The 21,799-nt window shown below is 39.0% G+C and overlaps 1 protein-coding gene across 1 annotated transcript in view; it reads right to left on the minus strand.

The window, feature by feature from the left end:
- THSD7B (thrombospondin type 1 domain containing 7B) overlaps window positions 1-21,799 on the minus strand; it is an 841,191-nt gene that overhangs the window by 376,148 nt on the left and 443,244 nt on the right. Inside the window, exon 10 of the mRNA XM_069473127.1 lies at window positions 16,056-16,171. Coding sequence (XP_069329228.1) covers window positions 16,056-16,171 — 116 coding nt within the window. The remainder of the gene's footprint in view (window positions 1-16,055; window positions 16,172-21,799) is intronic.

Below are 21,799 nucleotides of genomic sequence, written 5' to 3' on the forward strand. Positions count from 1 at the left end.
AATGATAAACTTCACCCTGAATGATGATAATTGTATAAGATGTAACCAACACAGTTTACTATGGGGAATATAATCTTCAAAACAATAAGAAAGACAACTTAACTATTTCAGCCACTTAGCAAGTGCTTTACATGAATCAATTCACTTTATCCTTCTAGCCACTATAGAACACAGTAACTCTTGCCATTCCCGTTTTGCAGGTAGGATAAAATGGAGACATGGAGAGGTTTTGTACTTTGTCCCAGGTCCCAGTAAGTGGTGAGAGATGTTAACGGAAAAAAAAGCCAAATTCTGTAAAATAATTTGAAAGAGATTTACTCTGAGCCAATTTTGAGGATCATGACCCAGAGCCACGCCCAAGAAGCCTTGAGCAAGTGGACTCTCGTGGTTGGGTTACAGTTTGGTTTTATACATTTCAGGGGGACAGGGGTTACAAGTAAAGTCATAAATCAATACGAGGGAGATATATACATTAGTTTGGCCGGAAAAGGTAGGCTATCTTGAAGGGGGGGTGTGGCTTACAGGTTATAGGTGGGGTCAAAGATTCTTTGACTTGTAATTGGTTAAAGACAAGATGCTTTGTCTAAAGGCTTGGAATGTTTTAACATAAGGAGCTGTTTATCAGAGATAAGCCACCTGACATATATTTGTTGTGTAAATTGAGGACCTGCAGGTTTGTCTTCCATACTCTTAGGCCTGTTAATGGGTTACAAAGGATGTCCCCAAGAAGGGGAGGGGCATGATGAGACATGTCTGACCTCCCTCCTCCTGGCAGGCAATTTAGTTTTAGGATATCCCCTTGGCCAAGAAGGGGTCCCTTCAGTCAGCCTGGTGGGAGGGTGAGCCTTAGGATTTTATTTTAGTTCACAGAGAGCTTGAAACCCAAGCAGTCTGGGTCCAGAGTATACATTCTGCTTCGCTGCCTGTCACCAAAATGTACCTCTCCTCAGTCCTGTTCCCTCCAGTCCTCGGATGTTCTCAGCTGAAGAATTGAAATCCTATAAAATAATCTGGGTGAATGCGCTGGTCACTGGATATGGCAACTCTTCCCAGGAATCGCAACCCAAAGCCGGTTAGGATCCTGGCCCCTGAAGATAGCGAATGAGGACTGGAGCAGCATCACCAGCATGCAGTCTGTGCAGGCTCTGGGAAGGTTTCAGGGTCTGTGGCAGCCATCATGAAATTCACAATAATTACTAATCAAGAGACTCCACATTTTCATTTTACAGAAGACCCTCAAATTATCTCACTGATCCTGATAAGAATACATGGGAATGTCGTGAATTAGTGAGATCCTCTGGGTCTTTGGGATGATTTTACTCCTTGGAAGCACACACTCAGGAGACGTGACTGAGAAGGGTTTGTGCCTTGCTAGAGTTCTGACAATTGCTTAATGTTGTTTCTCCTACATACCTTAAGCAAGAGAGAATGTTTGCATATTCATCCAGTTATGTGAACGTCACCATGGGATGGGTGAAGAACTCAGTGCAGTCTGGGTCATGAAAACACACCATTAAATAATGTTGAGTTATGGTAATTTATGTGCTTACCTATTGCTATGGTTTGAATATTTGTCCCCTGTAAAACTCAGGCTGAACTTTAAGCCTCAATGTGGCAGTATTGAGAGGGAGGGCCTTTAAGAAGTGATTGGATCATGAGGGCTCTGCTCTCACAAATGGATCAATCCATTCATGAATTAATAGAATAATAAATTAATGGATTAGTGGGCTACCATGGGAGTGGAACTGGTGGCTTCATAAAAATAGGAAGAGAGACCTGAGTTAGCACGCTCAGCCCCGTCACCATGTGACGCCCTGCACCACCTCTGGACCATGCAAAGAGGCCCCACCAGCAAGAAGGATCTTACCAGAGTCACCCCCTAGACCTTAGCCCTCATAGATCCTAGAACAGCAAGAAATAAATTTTATTTCTTTAAATTATCTAGCTTCAGGTATGCTAAGTAACAGAAAATGGACTAAGACAGCTATGATTCATATTTTTCTATTCAAGAAAATATTCTTCTCATTTCTTGCCCAGATAATTGAACAGTCCCCTAATTTTCTCACTGGTTTCCAACATTGCCTAATCTCATTATTTTCTGTACTATTTTCTTTTTCTAAAATACAAATGCGATTTTATCATACCCATGCTTAAAATTTAAATTTCACCAGAATTCCAGATAAGGTCCAAACTCCTCAAATGGCATACATCCCCTCATGAGCTGGCTCCTGCATATCTCTCTAGCTTTATATCTTATCATTCCCCCATACGGGTTATGCATCCCAAGCATTATGGGCTGCCTGTAACTAATTCAATTACAATGCGCTCTCACATGGCCAAGCTTCTGCACACACATTTCCTCTGCAACTTGTTACCTATAAACTTCTATGCCTTGTTTGCCTGGCTACTCCTGATCTACCAACTCTTACCTTTTTGGTCACATCTTCCCCAATCACTTAGCTAGAACAAGACACCCTCTTCTCTGTCTCCATAATTCCCTGTGCTCATTCCTGTTAGAGAAAACATGAGTTTACATACCTGAATCCCCTATTTAAAAGCCCCTTGATTAAAGTAACCTCATTTTATTCATCGTAATGTAACAAGCAGTTGGCATAAAACTTGGTATATAGTAAGCCCTACAAAGAGGTTTACTGAATTAATGATACACTCATCATTAGCATTCATTCAATAATATTGGAGCACTAACTCTGTGGCAGCCCCTATTCAACATGTTTAACAGTGAAGAAGACATGAAGTTTATATCCTAGTCAGGATAATGGTAAATGTTAGGAGAAAATAACATAGCATAGTGAGCACGAAAAAGGACAGGAGGAAGGAGGGTGTTTTAAAAAGGTAGTCAGAGAAAGGCTTTCCAAGGAGATCACGTTTGAACTGAAAACAAAGTGTTGATCAAAAGACACCCAAGCAAAGGGCTAGAAGGAGAGCTTTTCAGGGAGAAGAAACAGCACGTGAAAGTCTGAACAAGATGAAACAAGCTTGGTCACAAAGGAAGTCAGTATAGCCAAAGGAAGTAAAGGAGGCAGTGGAAGGCAGGATGTGGGTTCATGAAGTTGCACAGCACCAGACAGTGAGGATGGAGCCCTCCTGATGTGAAAGGAGATCCAGCCCATAGTCCTCCTCATCCCTGGACTCTCTCCACCTCCCTCACCTACGTCTCCTTCGGGAAGGCTGAGTGGTATCTGAATCATGACTTTGGCAGCAAGCAGTGGATATGTGTGGCTCTAATTTCTCTCTCCTTTTCGTTCTTTGGGGTACATCTGCTCAGAAGTTGTACATATTCTGCTCTATTCTCACCTGTCATCACCCAAGAAGAGTTTATAGCTGTCCTGCGTGGGCTGTGACAAATTAGGAAAGTCTGTCTAATTCTGAGGCTGAGAAACAGCTGACATTTTGTTCTCCTGTCTGATTAATTCTCAGTTGCTTCTGATTTTGAGTGGAGGGAAGATGCATGGCTAAAGGAACTCCTCAAAGTTTAAGGCCACGTATGATCTCTTGGCCATGTATTTCATATTCCATGCAATGCATTTTAATGTAAATTTACTAATCTCCTATTATTGCTTCGATATAAGAATAAGAATCTCTTTCTCTCTCACTCTCTCCCCCCACATACACACAGTTCTAAGTATATTCTGTTTATAAAATTCATAAGGTCTATGGCTTGAGCTTGAGTACTCATGGATCCTAAAACTTACTTGAGAGAAACAAAATACATTATGGAAGACAAGGAGGGAACTACCACATATTGAGCAGCTGTTGCTGAGCTAACGTTTTGGCAAGGGATAAGAAAATCCTATGAAGTAAGTTGTCCTATAGATGTTATACCTATGTGGCAATATAGGTGTAATACCTATGTTACAAATAAGCATATAGAGTTTCAGAGAGGTTAACTAAATTTCAAAACATACAGCTAAAAAGTGGCAACACCAGGAGTCCATTACCAGTCTGTTAGATTCTAAAGGGCAAGGTCAAGCTTGTCCCACTATACCTGGCAAGCTCCAGACAGAATATAATTAAATGCTATGTAAATAAAGTCAAATACCATTCAAAAGCATTGTGGTCACTCAGCAAAGAGAGAGGACATTGTTAGTCAAGTTAGAAATTAACACACTTCCAACAGAACTTGTTACCACATTCATGTGATCTGTATTTCTACTTTGGATATCCATCAGATCTCAAAATCGAGTTACAATAACCATACTTTAGGTATCAGTGAATTAAATTTAACTTGGAAATATTTCAAATGGCAGAGAGTCTGTCACTCGTAGCATACTTATTTTTGGAAATTTTATTTCTTATCATTGAAAACATATCATTCAATAGATATTCTATCTGAACTTATATGTAGAAACTTAATTTTGAAGCAATTTCAAAAGATTGGCAGACTATCCAGGGCTGATTTTTCTATTAGAGAACACTTAAAAGTTGTTTGTTTAAACCATGAGCAATCTATTTCATTTTGAGTGTGAATTTAATAGCTTCTTGATTTGTTACCTGACATAAATTATTTGCTGTTCTTATAAAACCTGGAATTTCAAATTGACATATTAAGATCCCAATGTTTAACTCCACCTCTAACTCCAGCCTTTATTATATTAATACAAATTAAACAGTTTATAAAACTACCATCATATTAGCTAATCCAGTGAGTCAAAAACCTCTGGAAACCACACTCTAATTTAGAATCATATTAAAATGGGACCAAAGCCAAGGAAGTAAAAAATAATTAATTTATTCTTTTTAATTGAGGAAGGTTATTTAATAAATTTAAAGAAACACCCCAGGTAAATCAAACTAATTTATTCAGTTTCTTCATAGAAAGGACATCAAAAGTCTAAAAATAAACTCCTAATTAGAATTGGTACCTTGGTTTCTGAAAAACAACTCATTTACCTCTATAGACAAATAAGGATCATATTGTGTTGTCCACAGAGATTTCTAGAGATATAAGAATGAAATCAGCCAGAAGTAAAAGCATTTTGAAAAAAAAAAGAACATTCACATCCAAAGGAACATAGATTTTTGCCACCAGTGCTAACAATAAATCATTCTGAATATCCATGTGTGCCACAGAATTTATTTATGGTAATGTAGCTTGGCTACTGAATGAAGAAAATTAATAGTGCTTTAAAGTACCTATGAGATATAAACTAAGAAGGCACAACATTAGCTTTCAGGAGTAAAGGACAGACCTCCATGCACTAAACCTAATTACTTTTGGTTATTTTTGTTTGCCTTTGTATTTGTTTTGTTTTGTTTGGTATGTTGGTTTATTTGATTAGATAACCAAGACAACACTGTTTATCACAGACTATTGGTAGGAATCATAGCCAAGGCATTTTGATAAAAATCTAAGTGCACAGACTACATATTTTGTTTGAAGTAAAATATCTGACCCAGGTCACACTCAGGGTGAGTCCTTTCTTTCTCCTTCCCATTTCTACTCCACATGAAGGTATTAATTCTTCGTTTTCCTTTTCTATATTTCTACTTAATTTACAACAGCTCTCTTCCCAAACCGAAGCTGTGAAGTGCCAAAAGGGTGGGCTTTTGAGTTGGAAACATACTGGTCTCTGCCAGTTCAGCACCCAGAGGGGCTGCTAGGGGCACCAGAGAGGGATGAGTCCGATTCTGAACTCTCTCCAAAGAGCTGGACTTGAGCCACTTGGAAAGGCCAAAGTCCAAGCCTGAACCCCAGGCCCTCTCCGAGGGGATGCTCCGCGCTCAGTCCCTGCTGCCTTCAGGAGGTGCTGCACTCCCCTTCCAGAGGGGTCTCTGAGCTGGGGAGCTGCTCCCAGGGGTTGCTGAGGGACTGAGGGACCTGGTACAAAAGTACAAACTGGGCCACCAGTTTCTCTGCCTTGGTTAGTTGAATAAAGAAGTTTCAACAGAAGTTTCTGTCAATGTCGGGTGCTTGAGTTAAAAAGTTTTGTAGAGTAGGGACTGGGCAGCTGTTCTGGGGCTGTGTTGCTGCTGGTTAGAAAGGTGGAGAGATTCGGAGGCAGCCCCCTAGAAGGGGCAGGGCATCAGATGCAGAGAAGCAGGGACAGGAGGAACCACACTGGCCCCAAGAGATGAACAAAGGAGCCTCAGTTCCCGTTGGCTGCTCCAATTCCCATAATTCCCAGATGGGTTATTTTTTCTTATATTTGGAGATCAATGAGAGCTCCTGTTATAACCTCCCAACAAGCCGCTTTTTACCTAATGTGCCTTAAAGGCCTTTGATCCTTAAAGACAAAAATAGACTTAATTAGAATAATACAGTAGGTGCTTGTCACACATTTCTTATGAAATGTTTCTCCAATACAGTGGTTTTCATACTTCAGTGTGTCTCAGAATCATTAAGGAAGTTTGTTTAAAAATGTTGGCTTTCAAGCTGCAGTTCAGATTTTGAAATCAGAGTCTCTTAGGGTTGTAACAAGCATACAACGCAGTTCTGAGCTGAATGTCTCTGGACCACACTTCAAAAACCTGTTCCAATTATTCCAAGTTTTACCCTTGGGTCAGCCTAAGCCCGTGAAAGATTGCACATGACCACAATTTTGCATTTCAACCTTACAGCCTTAGGTTTTATCAAAAAAGAAATCCTACGAAACCCCGTATTGCATTTCCTACATCTAAATTGCTGAAAACAGTAACCTGTACCTCAGTTGGTGACCTCTGTTGAAATGTGATTTTCCAGGGAGAAATGACTTTAAAGAACTACCAATTAAATAGGCTTTGCTTCCCTGAAATATTCATATGATTTTATTGCAAATAATAGACTGAAAGATGAATGAATAAGTAAATAAAAATAAATTCAAAGGATGGAATATGTTTCCCTTTTAACCACCTTTGCCAGGAAACCAGAGGCCAGATTCTTGAAGTGCCACACATTCTGTGGCCAGCATCGTTGCATATGTTACTGCCTTGAGTTACACAAATTATTACGGGAGAAACTGAGCTCTGGAGGTAAACTAACTGTCCTTTTAGCAGTTGGTCTTACTAGCATCTGTTGGTCCTTACTAGCAGCTATTATTATTTCTGTCTTAAGTTTATTACTGGGTACTTCAGGGACTGAAAACTGAAAAGGCCAAAGTTTCAGCCCTCAAGGAGTTCACTTTCCATCTGAGGGACACAAAACACTTTAACAGTAGCCAGAATACAAACCATTCAGACGGAGTTATGAGATTTCAGAGGGAGAAGTCGTTATTTCCCAGAAAGATCAGGACTAACTCTGGAAGAGGCAAGGATTGAGGCCTTGGTAAGATCTGGACAAGCAGGAGAGATGAAGAGAGAAACATTCTAGACAGAGGGGGAAAATCAGATTTTTTTTCTTACCTTCTCATAGCACCCTGACCTTCTGCATAGCACATGCCACATTTTTTAACTGCATGTTCACTTAGCCATGTGTTCAATATCTCTATCTTCCCTCACTAGATAGTCCCTCTCAGGAATGGAGAGACATGTGTCTATTTCATGTGCTGTTCTGTGTGTATACATGCGGCATCTCTAGCACAGTGCCTGGAACCCAGTGATCATTCAGCAAATGTTGGTTGCTAAACATGTGGTTAAGAGCTTAGGATTCCACATAGTTTTTGCCTTCATCGGTTTCGCAATCTTGGGCTCTATCTTTAAGCCTCTATTCCCTCTAATGTAAAATGGAGTCATAGTTCTTCCTATAAAAGATTGAGATAAGAATTAAATAAGGTAGCGAAATATTTAAAATCTACTCTTTTAGCAATTTTGAAATATACATTATCATTAATTATAGTCAGGTGAAGTGATAGATATGTTAAATAGCTTGATTTAGTCATTTATACAAGTATCAAAATACCACATGCTACCCCATAAATATATAAAATTATTGTCATTTAAAACTAAAATAACACTTTAAATAAAAAGAATGAAATAGGGTAATGTGTATCAATAAATTATAGATATTATAAATGTGATAAGAAGAGGCAGTGAAATCATGCAAAGCTAGGTTGAAATTACAGCCTTTCAGTGATAAGAGTTAAATTTGTCTAACTTGCCTTTCTATAACTGTACAATGTAGCAAGTTTATATATTGGGTTTCTTGACTTGGTCTTTGCTTCTTTTGGGCCACACGAGCAAAAGTGCTTCCCTAGAGGAGTCTGTTGCCTCATCTTTGGAGGACTAATGAAACAGTCTTTCCTTTATCATCAATCTATCCTGAATAGTCTATGACATTGAACATGTCAAAGTAATATGTGATCTACAGCATGCAAAGCCTACATCACAGGTACTGGGCTTCACATTCTTGACTTACTAACAGAGAAGCAAGATGATCTGTGCCTATGGACTTGGCAAGAAACTTGTTGTCATAGGATGGAAACAGAAGGGCTAGAGTCATGGAAACCTGGATTTCAGCCTTGCTCTGATTCTAACATACTGGGTATCCTTGGAGCAGTTACTTCATCCTTCTGAGCTTGGCGTTCCTCACCTGTTAGTCATGTGTGAATAGACTTACCTCCTGGGGCCACTGTAGGAGGTTAGGAAGAATTCAGCTGATGATATTGTGGACTCCAGATCTGTTTAAATATACATCAATTTCTGGTCCAGAAGGAAGAGAGAGTAATGGGGTGGGAGGAAGAAGTTTGGACTGAAAATGCTCCATCAGATATGTCTTGGAGTAATATTTGCTCTGAAGGAGAAGTGTAAGTCACACCATCTCAGAGTTCTGTGTTCTGAGCAGATATGGTTATGGAACTCTGACGGTGTAGCCTTTTTTGTTTGTTTGTTTTTAACCAAAGCTGATAACATCTTTTACTGGGTTTTAGTAGAGACAGGTAGAGGATGCCATCATTTAAGAAAAACACATTGGAGAAAAAAAAATTAAAAGAATTTTTAATTGAGAGAGTTTTATGCATTAACTTTTTCCCCCTATGAGTTGGAAGAAAGTGACTTTTATGAATTTTATCAGCAGAACTCTTCAGTTTGGCAGGAATATGATTGAGAATTGTAATCTCTACAAGCCCAAGTGTTTGTCATTCCTCCTACTAAATTATTGAGAATATTTATTGAGTACTAGAGCCATGTAGTGATCTATGGACTTTAAATTATAGACTAAAGGAAGCAAATCACACCCAGTGGCACCTAAAAAGACAAAGGTACCTGCACTCAGGTACCAGGCTGGGACTGGGGACATATATGTGAGCTCTACATCTTACTTCATTTAATTTTTCAAAAACACTTTGGAAAATACAACATTATCCAAAATTTAGAGAAGTAAAAGAAATTTAGGTCAAGTCACTTTCTCAAGGATGAACAAGGTGTTAGATTGCCTTCAACATCATTTTTGGGACCAGGATTCCAGGCTTGAAGACTCTACTACTCAAACACAGCAGACTCTTCATGATTTGGGAATAAATTAGCCTTCTATTTTTTAATGCCTAGGTTGGCAAAGGTGCGGGTAGGTCTGTGGAGAGGAGAAGAGCCGCATACTCTTGAAGGGGGGAAGTAAAGAGGGAGGGTGGTGCTGGTATGCATTTGAGTAGGCAAAATTCTGAAGTCCAGGACAGGTTATTTTTTACCTCTTTGATATTCAGAATGACTAATTCCCTAATTGTCCTGGATCTGTGGGAAAATCTGTTAATGCCATGATTTAATCTACATGGAACCAAAATCTTTAAGAATTAGAGCTGATTGGAGAAAAGATTTAGAGCCCCTTTACTCATTCATTCAACAACAATTACTGAATGCTCATCATATGCCAGACACTGTCCAAAGCACTGCAAGTTCATTAATGGAACTGAAGACCCCTAGTCTCTAGAGATTACAGTCTTTCCAAGGAAAATACAGACATGGAAAAAAGTGCCATAATACCCACATATGGAAGACTTAATACTGCAGGAAGCCAACATAATATAAATCCTCTGACCTTAAGGAACTCTTACTATCATTGTCATTGTCATCATTATCATCATCATCATACATTTCTATGTACCTGGCACTGTTCCATGCATCCTAATCTCCTTAACAAAGCTCTTTGAAGTGGGTACTAATGTTATCTCATTTTGGAAGGGAAGAAATTAAAACACAGCAAATTTAAAGTGAATTCTGTAACAAATATGAGATTTGAATCCAGGAAGTTAAACGCAAGAATCTATTCTACACTACCTAGGTGTTTTTAAAAAAAAGGACTGTTATTGATCCTGGAAACTCAAGCATAACTCCAGGTGGGTTGACACAGGAGGAAATGGATACCACCAAATGAGGTTTCCTACCACTTCCCTGCCGCAGTTTGCCATTGGCCTTTTTGTTACCATGACACTGTTATCTAGCTCACCTCTTAGAGATAAAAGTTAAAGGAACTCCCTCAGCCTCCAATTATTGAGATTGACAAATAATTAATCATTAGCTCCATGGCTTCTAGGAATATTCGTTGAATATTCTATTTTGAATATGCCATTTTTTTATCTTTAATCTAATAACTTTACCTCCACCATATTCTTCCTTCCCATAAAGTATCAATAGTAAACACATCTAGGAATTACTTCAAGTAGTTCATTGGGGGTGGAAGGGGTGATAACTGCTAGTATATAAAAGATGATAATGTCTGTGAGTTGATAATTGCTTTGCGTAGCCATCACCATACAGAAGTATATTGCATTAATCATTAATACTTCATATTAACATTGTGTTCATTTATGTACATGTTTGAAACTTCATATAATTAAACTTTGAAAATATAGCATTGATTTGTGACCTTAAAGTGAAAACATGAAGTATGACACTGTTGAAACCAGTGGCCAACATCATTAATTTCCAACACTATCCAGACAAACAATTATCAATGATCTCTTGTAGTAGGTTAAAATGTATATGAAGACATATTGTAAAATATCAAGCACTAAGTGAGTGTTTCTCATTCTCTACTGCTTATAAGAGTCACCTATGGAGAGCTTTAATATCGAAGATGTCCTTTCAAACTGATGAAATTCCATTTGAAATTCATCAAACTGAGGTGGGCTGGGATGAGTCTCAGCCATCTGTGCATTGACAAAATTCAGTGAGGCTGAGAAACATTGCAATAAGCAAACTGCTGCTATTAGTAACCAAACAACATTCAATACTTCAGGCAGGCATGTGCTTTACAGGCTAAAGAAAGAATAGGAGAAAAATCACAAGTGCCAAGAAATGGTGCTTGATCATTTGATTAATTTATTACAAGGACTTAAAAATTAGAGAGGTCACAACAGGGCCAAAGCTTGATAGACCTTTGGTTTGCTAAGCAGAAGGTGGGATTATCATTATCCCTTTAAGAAGAGACTGAGAAAAGGAGGAGGAAGAAGACAAGAAGCATGGCTGGCCACTAACTAGAGATTGTTCATGGCTTGAAAAATACCTTTCAGGCTTATGGATTTAGCTCAAGAACCTAGCCAGGACAAAGTAAAACCTGTCACAACTCACCCATTGCTAAGGCATGAATCAGTGCTGGTGCACTTGGTCCCCTGGAACCACCCTGGCTTTCTGAGAGGCTTAGAATGGATTTACATAATCCTGTGATTTCCTGGTTATGCCGCCAATATATTAAATGAGAATGGCTTGGAACAGGATCCAAGCACCAGTATATTTTAGAGATGTCCAAGTGATACTATTGTGCAGTCAAGTTTGGGGACCATGGGCATAAACTTTTCTCAACTTTGGTGACCCAAAATGAAGCCACAGATGCAAAAATAGAGTCCCTCTGTCCTCATTAGTTGAGGTTTCCACTTGCTCAGGCCCATCGTCCTCCTGGAACACTTTTCTTAATCCCTCAGTTTGGATTAAACCATATTTTTCCACCTCACCCTCACCCCAACTGTGTCCCCACCTGCTGATTTGTCCCTGACTCATGCTTCTTACTGTACCACTTTGATAAAGATACTGCCTTGCTCTAAAATTTCTAATGAACCCCACCCCACCCAGAGCATTATACGCAAAGTATAGGTATAACCTGCAAGTTTACAGAAAGGTACAATTCCAGGCCCCATACAGGTAAGCTGAATTAAAATCTGTGATTAAGAAGATCTCCAGGGGACTTATATGCACATCAATTTTAGGAAGTACTGTCCTGGAGTACCATTTCACAAAGTATCTGTTGAAGGTCACTCTCAAGAACTGAAAAATTCACTGCCTACATTTAAACCCACACCCTTCTATCTCTTTACAGGACATCCATGCATTCGAAAAATATGTTCTGAGTGGCAACTATGTGCCCCATACTATGCTGGGTTTAGAGGATGCATCAGTGAAGATGGCAGAAGTGGTTCCTGAATTTGTGGACTTAAAATCTAGCAGGGACAACATAAAGATAGGCATGATGAGTTCATAAAGGGGGTGTGTAGGATGCTGTGGAATGATCTACTTAATGGGGTGGATGGGGGAGGGCAGTCTGGGAGATAAGAGCCGATTTCCAGGGAAAACGCAGGTCTGTGCAGATGCAAAGGCTGAGGACCCAGGAAGGAGGGGCAGTTGCAGAGAGTGCCTGCCTCACACCAGCAGGTGCAAAGACTCTGAACAACTAGACAGACACTTGCCCAGTGCCTACTCTGTGCCAGGAGGAGGTCCTATAAGCAGGTGTTATTATTAACCCCATTTTACAAAAGAGGAAACTGAGGCAGAGAAATTAAGTAATATATCTGTCACAGGGCAAACCTGGAAACCCAACCTCAGCCACCTGGCTCCAGCATCAGTGTTCTTATACCCCAATCTATAGCCTCGTGAACTGGGTAGAACATGAAACATTCAAGGAGCTGAAACGAGGACCAAGTGCCCAGAGGTAAAGCAGGGTTTGTACATGGATCTATGGCCCTTTTTCTTCAGAATGAAGGCAAAGGGGTCACCATTCAGAGGTTGTAGCTTCTTACAACTGCAAATTTCTAGGACTCATCCATCCCATGGTTATTGAATCAGAATTTCTAGTCATGGAGCTGGAAATCTGCATATTAATAAATGCTTCCAGGTGATTCGAATGCAATAAAGTTTGAGAACCATAGGTTTAGAGGTAGCATTCCCTCCAAAATCCTCCCCCTCTCATAGTGCCTCCTAATTAACCCATGGTTATTTAATAACATCTTGCTCCCGAGGTATAAACTAAACATGAGGGTAAATAGGATTGAAGTAGCAAGCTGGAAGAAATCTGAAAATTGAATCTTTGCTCCTCCAGGTCCCTGGCTGCCAAGCTGTGAAAAGAATTATCTAGGCTTGAAAAGTTGGAGGCAAGAAAAGTCCACAGAGAGTTAGAACTATTTTCAAAACAATGCCAACCGTTTAAACAACTAATTGAATCTCTGAAAATTGGAGTAAAATTTAAAGTTGTTTGAAGAGCAATTATTTTACATGCCCTATGATTCCTCTACCTTTAGCCAATGCTGGTAAAAAAAAACTTTCAGGCAGTAAAGAGAATTATCTTGAATGTACAATACACCAAATAGTAGTGGCTGAAGTAGTCTCTGGTCACCCGGGTATACCAGCTCAACAAAGCTAATCTGCTTGCCTAAGTATCAGGGGACTTCGATAGCTCCAACCAAGTTCTGGCTGCCAATAGGGTATTCTTTAAAACTCAGTCTTTTATTTCTTATAACCATTTAACAGAGGAAATATGCTAAACTCGTGAATAAGAAACTAAAAGGAATAGTTGCACCTCAGTAAAACTCCATCATCACAGATTATATCATCCTCTTACATTTTTTCAATATTTATCTTTAAGAGCCTAATTTTTTTTTACAAATATTATCATTAAAATTCTAAAAGTCAGCCTCCTAGATGCTGCCTTTCAAATGGTTCAGCATAGAGACAGTAGACATTAGCTTTTCTATCTTACTCTGTCTGGAAATGGCATTACCCTGGCTATTCAACAGACCCTGTTCATCCCGTTCATTGACTTTGTATTTTCATTCAAGAAAAACATTTTGGAAGTTTTTAGAAGAGATTGTTGTTCACATCCCTCAAAAGATCAGATCAATAACTCACTGTATTTTCAAAGCTTTTTCTTATTCAATGTATTTATTTCTGACTTTATCCATAAGCAAACCTCACTGGATGCCGCTATATTAATTATGTGACAAAAAGAAATCACTAGAAAGATGAAATCGGCCGGGCGCGGTGGCTCACGCCTGTAATCCTAGCACTCTGGGAGGCCGAGGTGGGCGGATCATTTGAGCTCAGGAGTTCGAGACCAGCCTGAGCAAGAGCCAGACCTCATCTCTACTAAAAATAGAAAGAAATTATATGGACAGCTAAAAACATATAACAAAAAATTATTTAAAAAAAAAAAAAGAAAGATGAAATGGTAGAGTTACAAAATTTTATGCAGGTGCCCCACCATTGTAATACAAGACATTGATGATTATTTTCAGCAGTTGCCACTACCCTGTTTCCGATCACTGAGAGGTAGTTTGAATGACTGTCAGATCTCTGTCAATATTGGCCATATTTTCATGTTATTCTGACGAAGTGATGCTATAGATGTGTGAGTCAAAGGGAATTTGAGGGATCCTAGGTACATAGAGCTGGAATTATTCACGGAAAGGCGCTAATGCTCTCAATCTCGGACAGGTTCTCTCTCTGTGAAATTGCATACTTCCTTCTCCTCTCTTCCAGAAGCTGACACAGCAACAGAGAGCCATGCCCTGCTGGAGACATGATCACCGAAAGACAGTAAGATGGCCAGGAAGGAGTGGATGAGACCCACTCAACTCTGGGCACCAGGGTTAATACTTTTTCTGTCCCTCCTTTTCTTTTCTTCTTCTTCTTTTTTTTAATCTGATTCTTTTGAATTTTTTTTTGTTTTTTGTATTCTCTTTTTTAATTTTTTTTTATTTCAGCATATGACAGGGGTACAAATGTTTAAGTTACATATATCGCCTTTGCCTTGCCCAAGTCAGAACTTCCTTTTCTTGGATTGGCTTTTTTCTTTCTTTTTAAATAGCTTTATTGAGATAAAATCCACATGCCATACAATCCACCTGTTTGCAGTACACAATTCAATGGTTTTATGTGCAACCATCACCACCAGTGATTTTTAGGACATTTTCATCACTTCAAAAATAAAGCCAGTGCCCTTTATGGATCACTGCCTTACCTGTCTCTCCATCCCCCCAGTCCTGAGCAACTAGTAGTCTACTTCTGTATCCATATATTTGCCTATTCTGGAAGCTTCATGTACATGAAATCATAAAACATGTGATCTTTTTGTGACTGGCTTCTTTCACTTAGCAAAATGTTTTCAGGGCACTCAAATGTTTATTTAGTTATTTATTTATTCACCATGGCAATGGTAAGATCCAAAGACCCACGGCTAGCATGCAAGACTAGGGAGGAGGGAACAAGTTATCAATCCTGGATCTTAGTCCAAAATGGAGCTTTGGGAAAAGATATAAATGTACTTCACATGGACTAGTTCATCAAGGAATTGCAATAAACTTGGGGAAAAGATCTATTCTAAGAAAGAGGATCACTTTACCAAAGCACCCCTGTGTGTTCATCTAGGATCTAGGTATTAAGTGTCTTGGATCATAGCCCTCCAAATACACCAGGTGCAAAAAGCATCACCATTAAGAAAAAAATATATACATCTTATTTTGCTAATTTCTGTACTTGTTCAATACTTTTTTATGTATCTACTCTTGTTTTCTCAGGTCTTTGTATATGTATCAGTGATGTAAGTATAGTATTTAAGCCATATATTCTAATGAATGTGCCTGGAATCAGGCTCCAAGCACACAGGGGCCCTATAGAAACTGTGATAGCGATGATGCTTTATAAGGAATCACACTGGAATGAATGTTCAAAATACTAAACAGAAGGTGAGTACTCCTGCCATACATACCAGTGAAATTATGACATGTAATAACTGATTATGTTCTCCCTTCCAAGTTCTGATTGAGTTGGAAATACACGATTTCATTTACAAACTTTTACCAACCTTTTTGTTTCCAGGATGACATGCAAACGGAATACTCACATTCCATAATCTCTCACTTATTTAGTGGTGGGGAAGTAATCAGATGTTTAGGAAAGAAAGCACTAAGAAAGCGGCATCCACTTACCTGCCTGGCACAATCTTGGGCAGGGCGTCCACTCGCTGAAAGCAGTCACAATACAGTCTCTTTTGCATGGAAGGAAACAGGGGCGCACGGTTTCAGGCCGAGTAGAATCTGGACATCTGTCAATGTGAAGAGACCATGTCAATGCCTCCTGGAAAAGGTAAGTGGTTTAACACAGAACTACAGGATTTTAGAACAGGAAATGTCAAGGCCCTCTTATTCGTTTTATAGATGAGGGAAGAGACCCGGGGAGGTGAAGCTACTTGCCCAAGTGCTCACAGCCAGAGGAGAGGCTGAAGCAGACTTCAGCCCTCTTGACCCAGAGAACAAAATACTTCTCACAAGACCAGAAAAAAAAAATCCCTAAAACTAATGAAAGACAAGAGACAAGAAAGTATCTCACCATCAGCATCAATTCAAATAACATTTTATATTTTTAAAATGAACAAACCATTTTGTTAAATGTTTTATTCGGGATAATATAAAAATTAGTGATAACCTACAAAAGGAAGAGGAAAATAAAAAGCAATATATGGATATATTGGAAAACAAAAATTATTGAAGGTCACTTAAAAATACTATGTTTCTTTGATCATTAACAGAACTCCAAAATATCTAAATAATCAGCAGGTATTTCTAAAGAACATGTAGTCTGATGAGTTAGAGTATGCAAGATATTACAGCCTGAAAATAACAAATACACTAACTAGGATTAACAAGAGAAAGATAATTCTGCTATTTTGCTGATAATTAATTTAATGTCCATACTTGGGAGGACAGTAATGTAAATAGTCAATGGATTCACAAGCACTTGGAAGAACTGAAGTCTCAGAAAATAGCAAGCAAGTTTTTGTGTGTTTGTTTGAATGCTTGTTTTCATGAGTACATAGGGCCAAAACCCACATTTATTATCTTCTACAACAGTGATACACTAAGAAGAAAAATAAGAAAGCATTTTGAAGCATATATTTGGTTTTTAAATTGTTCCCTACAAGTTTCTTATAAAGAACAGAGACACAGTGTATAAAGCTTGACGGCATGAGCTCCGCATCAGATAGCCAGTGCTGAGCTAAGAGTTTTGCCTACATTCCTTCAGTTAGTCCTGTAGCAGATCGTCTCCATTCTCAGATGATACATTGAGTACGGAAATGATAAGTAATAGACACAAAGCCGCATGCAGACAGAGCACTTGAAAAAAATTATGATAGAAAAGACACCAGCCTAGCAAGTTTAAATAGGTAATAACAGACTCCCAGTAGGACACAACAGAGAAAATGAAGGAGAAAAAATTAACAAGGAAATAATGGACTAATATCACAGAGTCGACAAAAGGAGGACAATTCAGAGTGAAAAAAATCCACCAAGTGTATACAAACTGACCAACGTGCAAATACAGGGATTGTCTATATTTCAAACCCAAAGAAAGAGTGAGAAAAGAAACCAATAATAATTGGGGCAAAAGGGAAGAAAAATAGGTCATCCAAGAAGACAGAAGAATCTGACTGACATTAGACCTTTTTATAATTTACAATAAGACATATAATTATAAAAATGAAAGCATTTTCATAATTTTAACAGTTTAGAAACAAGGCATAGGCAAAGAGTGGAAGAGTGAATTTTGCTTTGGAACAAAATGTTCCAAAATATCACTCTTGCCACAGTAAGGTAAAGACGCAATGGGTACGGGATGAAAGATGGAAGGGGAAGGAGAGACGGTGGAGACTTGGCTGTCGTGATCCACCAAGGCAGGTGTTCAGAGAGTTGATCTAAACATAAATGAAATAAGAAGCAATGTCATTATGAACAGAATTTCTGTTTCCCCCCAAAATTCATACGTTGGTACCTAACTCCCAATGTAATGACCTTTGGGAGGTAATTAGATTTGAGGTGGAGCGCTCATGAATGTCACTAGTGTCTAACGAGAAGAGACATAAGGGGGCTGGCTTCCCCTCTCTGCTCTCCTCTGTGTGAAGACACAGCAAGAAGATGTCATCTGCAAACCAGGAAGAGGCCTTCACTAGAAGGCAACCATGCAGTCACCCTGATCTGGGACTTCTAGCCTTCAGCACGGTGAGAAACAAATGTTATTTAAGCCCCCCAGTCTATGGTATTCTTATTATAGCAACTCGAACTAAGACAAAGGTTCTAAGAATATTAGTCACAAGTATTAATGATAAAGGTTTGAGGTGATGGATATCCCAACCACCCTGATTTGATCATTACATGTATGCCTGTATCAGAACATCATGTGTACCCTATAAATACATACTACTATTATGTGCCCATAATAATTAAAATTTAAAAATTAATATACAATAAATAAATAAAATGATATAGTATTTGTATGTAAAAAATTAAAAATTATTAATATTAATGCCTCCAGGCACAGTGGCTCATGCCCGTAATCCCAGGGTCTTTGAGAGGCCAACGTGGGAGGATCCTTTGAGGCCAGGAGTTCAAGAAGACCAGCCTGGGCAACACAGGGAGACCTTGTCTCTACAAAGAAAAGAAAAAAAAAGTAGCTGGGTTTGATGGTGTTCACCTGTAGTCCTAATCACACTCAGGAGGCTAAGCCAGGAAAAGTTAGTGTAAATGAGCTAAGCTTTATTACTCTCATGGGAGCAAGTCAAGAAATGACTATTTTAAACTGATAAATGCAGAGATGTATGAATGATGTGTGAAAAACATACCACTTGGAGTTAGAAGGTAAACATCAGAAAGGGAGAAAGAACAAGAATTTATACTTGTGTTCATTTGCATTGACATAAAGATCCAGTGGAGGTAGATAGGAAACCAATAAAGTGTCAGACAGATGGGAGGGGGAGGAGGGGATGGTTATACACACACCTAATGGGTGCAGTGCGCACCGTCTGGGAGATGGACACCCTTGAAGCTCTGACTCGGGTGGGGCAAAGGCAATATATGTAACCTAAACATATGTACCCCCATAGTATGCTGAAATAAAAAAAAATTTAAAAAAAGAAAAACCAATAATTTGGTTGACAGTGACGATGCAGGAGGAAGGGAGGGGTGAGTGAGAGCCTAAAGCTCTCATTGTTCACCTATTTATTATTACAGTAAACCATGTGAAAGCTCACCCAGTCAAAAAAGAGAGAGAGGGAGAGAGAGAGAGAGAAAACACAGCAACTGTTAAAAAGTAGTTGAGTTTAGGAAGTAGAGCAGGGGATGATTGGGAATCAACTGCTCTCCATCATCAGTCCATGTGTATTATTTTACTTCTACTATGGAACATGTAATGCTTCGATTAAAAAATTAATTAAAATGAAAAATGTATATACTCACAGAAAAAATACTCAATAAATTAATTCTTATTAATGGCATTATCATTAAGCATCCTTAATACACACACATGCACACACACAAACCATCTATCAAACAGATCAATTATGTGAGTATAACAATAGAGAGAAACAAGAGTGTCTTTGTGAGGATATAGTGTTATTTAAACAAGCTACTCTGGTCAGGAAAATTTATATCATACTTTAGTCAGAATAACAAAAGAAAAAAAAAAAAACACTAAAATCATCCCCAAGTCTTTTATTCATGCTCTGAGGTCTACTAAAAATAAATTGAACTGTCATTTATTCTAACTGCTCCAGTCTCTGCTGCTGGTATATGTCTGGAAAGGAAAGCACAACCTGAGTGATGGCGACTTCCATGTGCTCAGTGGGTCATGGGCCCCCCATGGACCCTCCCCAACGCTCACGCATGCAATCACAAAACAGACTAGGAGTATCTGCGGTGCTAGACTTCAGCTTTTTTTGTAGAGGGTTGCTCATATGGCAGGAACTTTATCCACTTCAATTAGGAGTAGGTGCTAACCTCCTTAAAGGAACTGATTGTGCCTCCTTTATTAGTATCAGTCCCAATAAACACTCACTGGGAATAATGCCAGCTCCCATGGTATGGCCCCTTTCTCTCTCCTTTTCTTCCCTTAAGTCCAGCAGAGAGAAACTGTATCATTCCTCAATGACAAAGGTCAAGCTTAGGTTACAGTGCTTTTACAGAAGCAATGAACTGAGGGCTCTCCTGGAAATGCAGGTGATTTCTGGTCTGATAAAGGCCACACATTCTCTTGCCAGGGAAATTGTCTTTTTGTCATTTCTTCTGCCAAAAAGGTTTACCTTGTCCTCAGGGGTTCGACTTCCTCTTCCTATTTATCCACATGAATTTACCTCTTCACGCATCATCTCATTTCCAATTTCCATAAACGTCCTCTTAGTCTCAAAGATACCGTGTTTGAATATTAGCGACTTATGTGCTCCCCTACTTCTAAAAACCATAAGGTTTGTTTTCTGCATCACTGTATTGTCACTGACAAAAAAAGGCTTTGACATTTTTTGTGCTGCCGTTTTGTTGTCTGTGTGTGCACACAAATGCACGTGCTGTACACACACTTATTTTGAATGCTGTGATGGAATTCCATTTTACATTGTGTCTTAAAAATGCCAGATCTTAGCTCAGTGTAAATATTTAGTAACAGTAATTGGATGATTGAATCGTATTCCATGCTATTGAAGCCCGAAGACAAACCCTGGGGGATATTAGGCTTATTTCTCCAGCCATTTCCACAACAAAATTGAAGCCTTGAAATCCAGAGAAGCATAGGGATTCACATTTTAGTTAGCAAGCATATATGGCCCTTTGCCTTTTGTCATAATTTAACTTACTGCCTTCCACATAACACTGTGATCCTGGATCGGCAATGCTGTCCATAAAAGGGGAATGCATTCCATTTCAGTACATATATTTTCCTGGACTGGCACTGGAATGTTCTATAACTCTTGTCTCTTGGCCACACAGTAGGCTTCCGCTGTTTATAAGCACTGTTCTGAAATGCATCAAATTGAGCTACAAAGGCCTGCCATTTTTCAGTTATGCCTCCATAATCAAGATTCAGACACACAATGCTCCATCTCCTTGATCAGTCTTCTGACCCAGGAACAGGCATATTCATCTCACTCAGATAGACGGGGCAGACCTGCCAACTTTTTACACATTAAATGTTTAAATGGAGCTATTTATTACTGTATCTCACAAAATGCCAGGTGTTTTCACATTAAAGGTAGAAAGTGCCTTATCAGGAACTTTGAAAGGCTTTAAGTTGTGTGTTCTCAATCTTTATTATTTGTTTTGTACATTGCCACTGAGGGGGAAAAAAACTGAATAGTGAAACAAAACCAAACACAGCTCCAAGAATATCCCAACAAGCTCTTACTCTGGTTCAGCTGTGCCCTAGCTAGTTCTCATTTTCTGATATGATCAGTTCTATTACTCGTACAATGGTAACATTCTCACCTATACAATTACATGGAAACCAAAGCACCAACCCAGGGATGCAAGAACATGCAGGAAACTCTGTGCATCTCAGTGTGGTGGGTTTAGAGACAAAACACATTATTTCATCCCACCCATTCCATGGAGACCTGCTTCCTCCTCTCTACCCTGAAGACCCAGTCTTTCTTTAGGATATTTTCTTCTTCCTTTCCTGTTTCTATTTTTCTACTCCCACCCCACGAATTTCATATGTGACAGGGGATCTTTTCCCATTGGAATGATTTTCACATGAAAAAGAACAAAAAGTTTATTTTGTGGGCCAAAGCAAAGGGTGCTTTCTATAGCAGATAATCTCACCGGGCGCTTCATTGGACACCAGGAATTATTTTCTTAGCTCAATTAAGCTCATTAACCTCAAGAATTTTAATTAACTTTACTAAAGTCAATGC

This window comes from Eulemur rufifrons, chromosome 1 (genome assembly GCF_041146395.1).
Source record: "Eulemur rufifrons isolate Redbay chromosome 1, OSU_ERuf_1, whole genome shotgun sequence".
NCBI classification, from domain to species: Eukaryota; Metazoa; Chordata; class Mammalia; order Primates; family Lemuridae; genus Eulemur; species Eulemur rufifrons.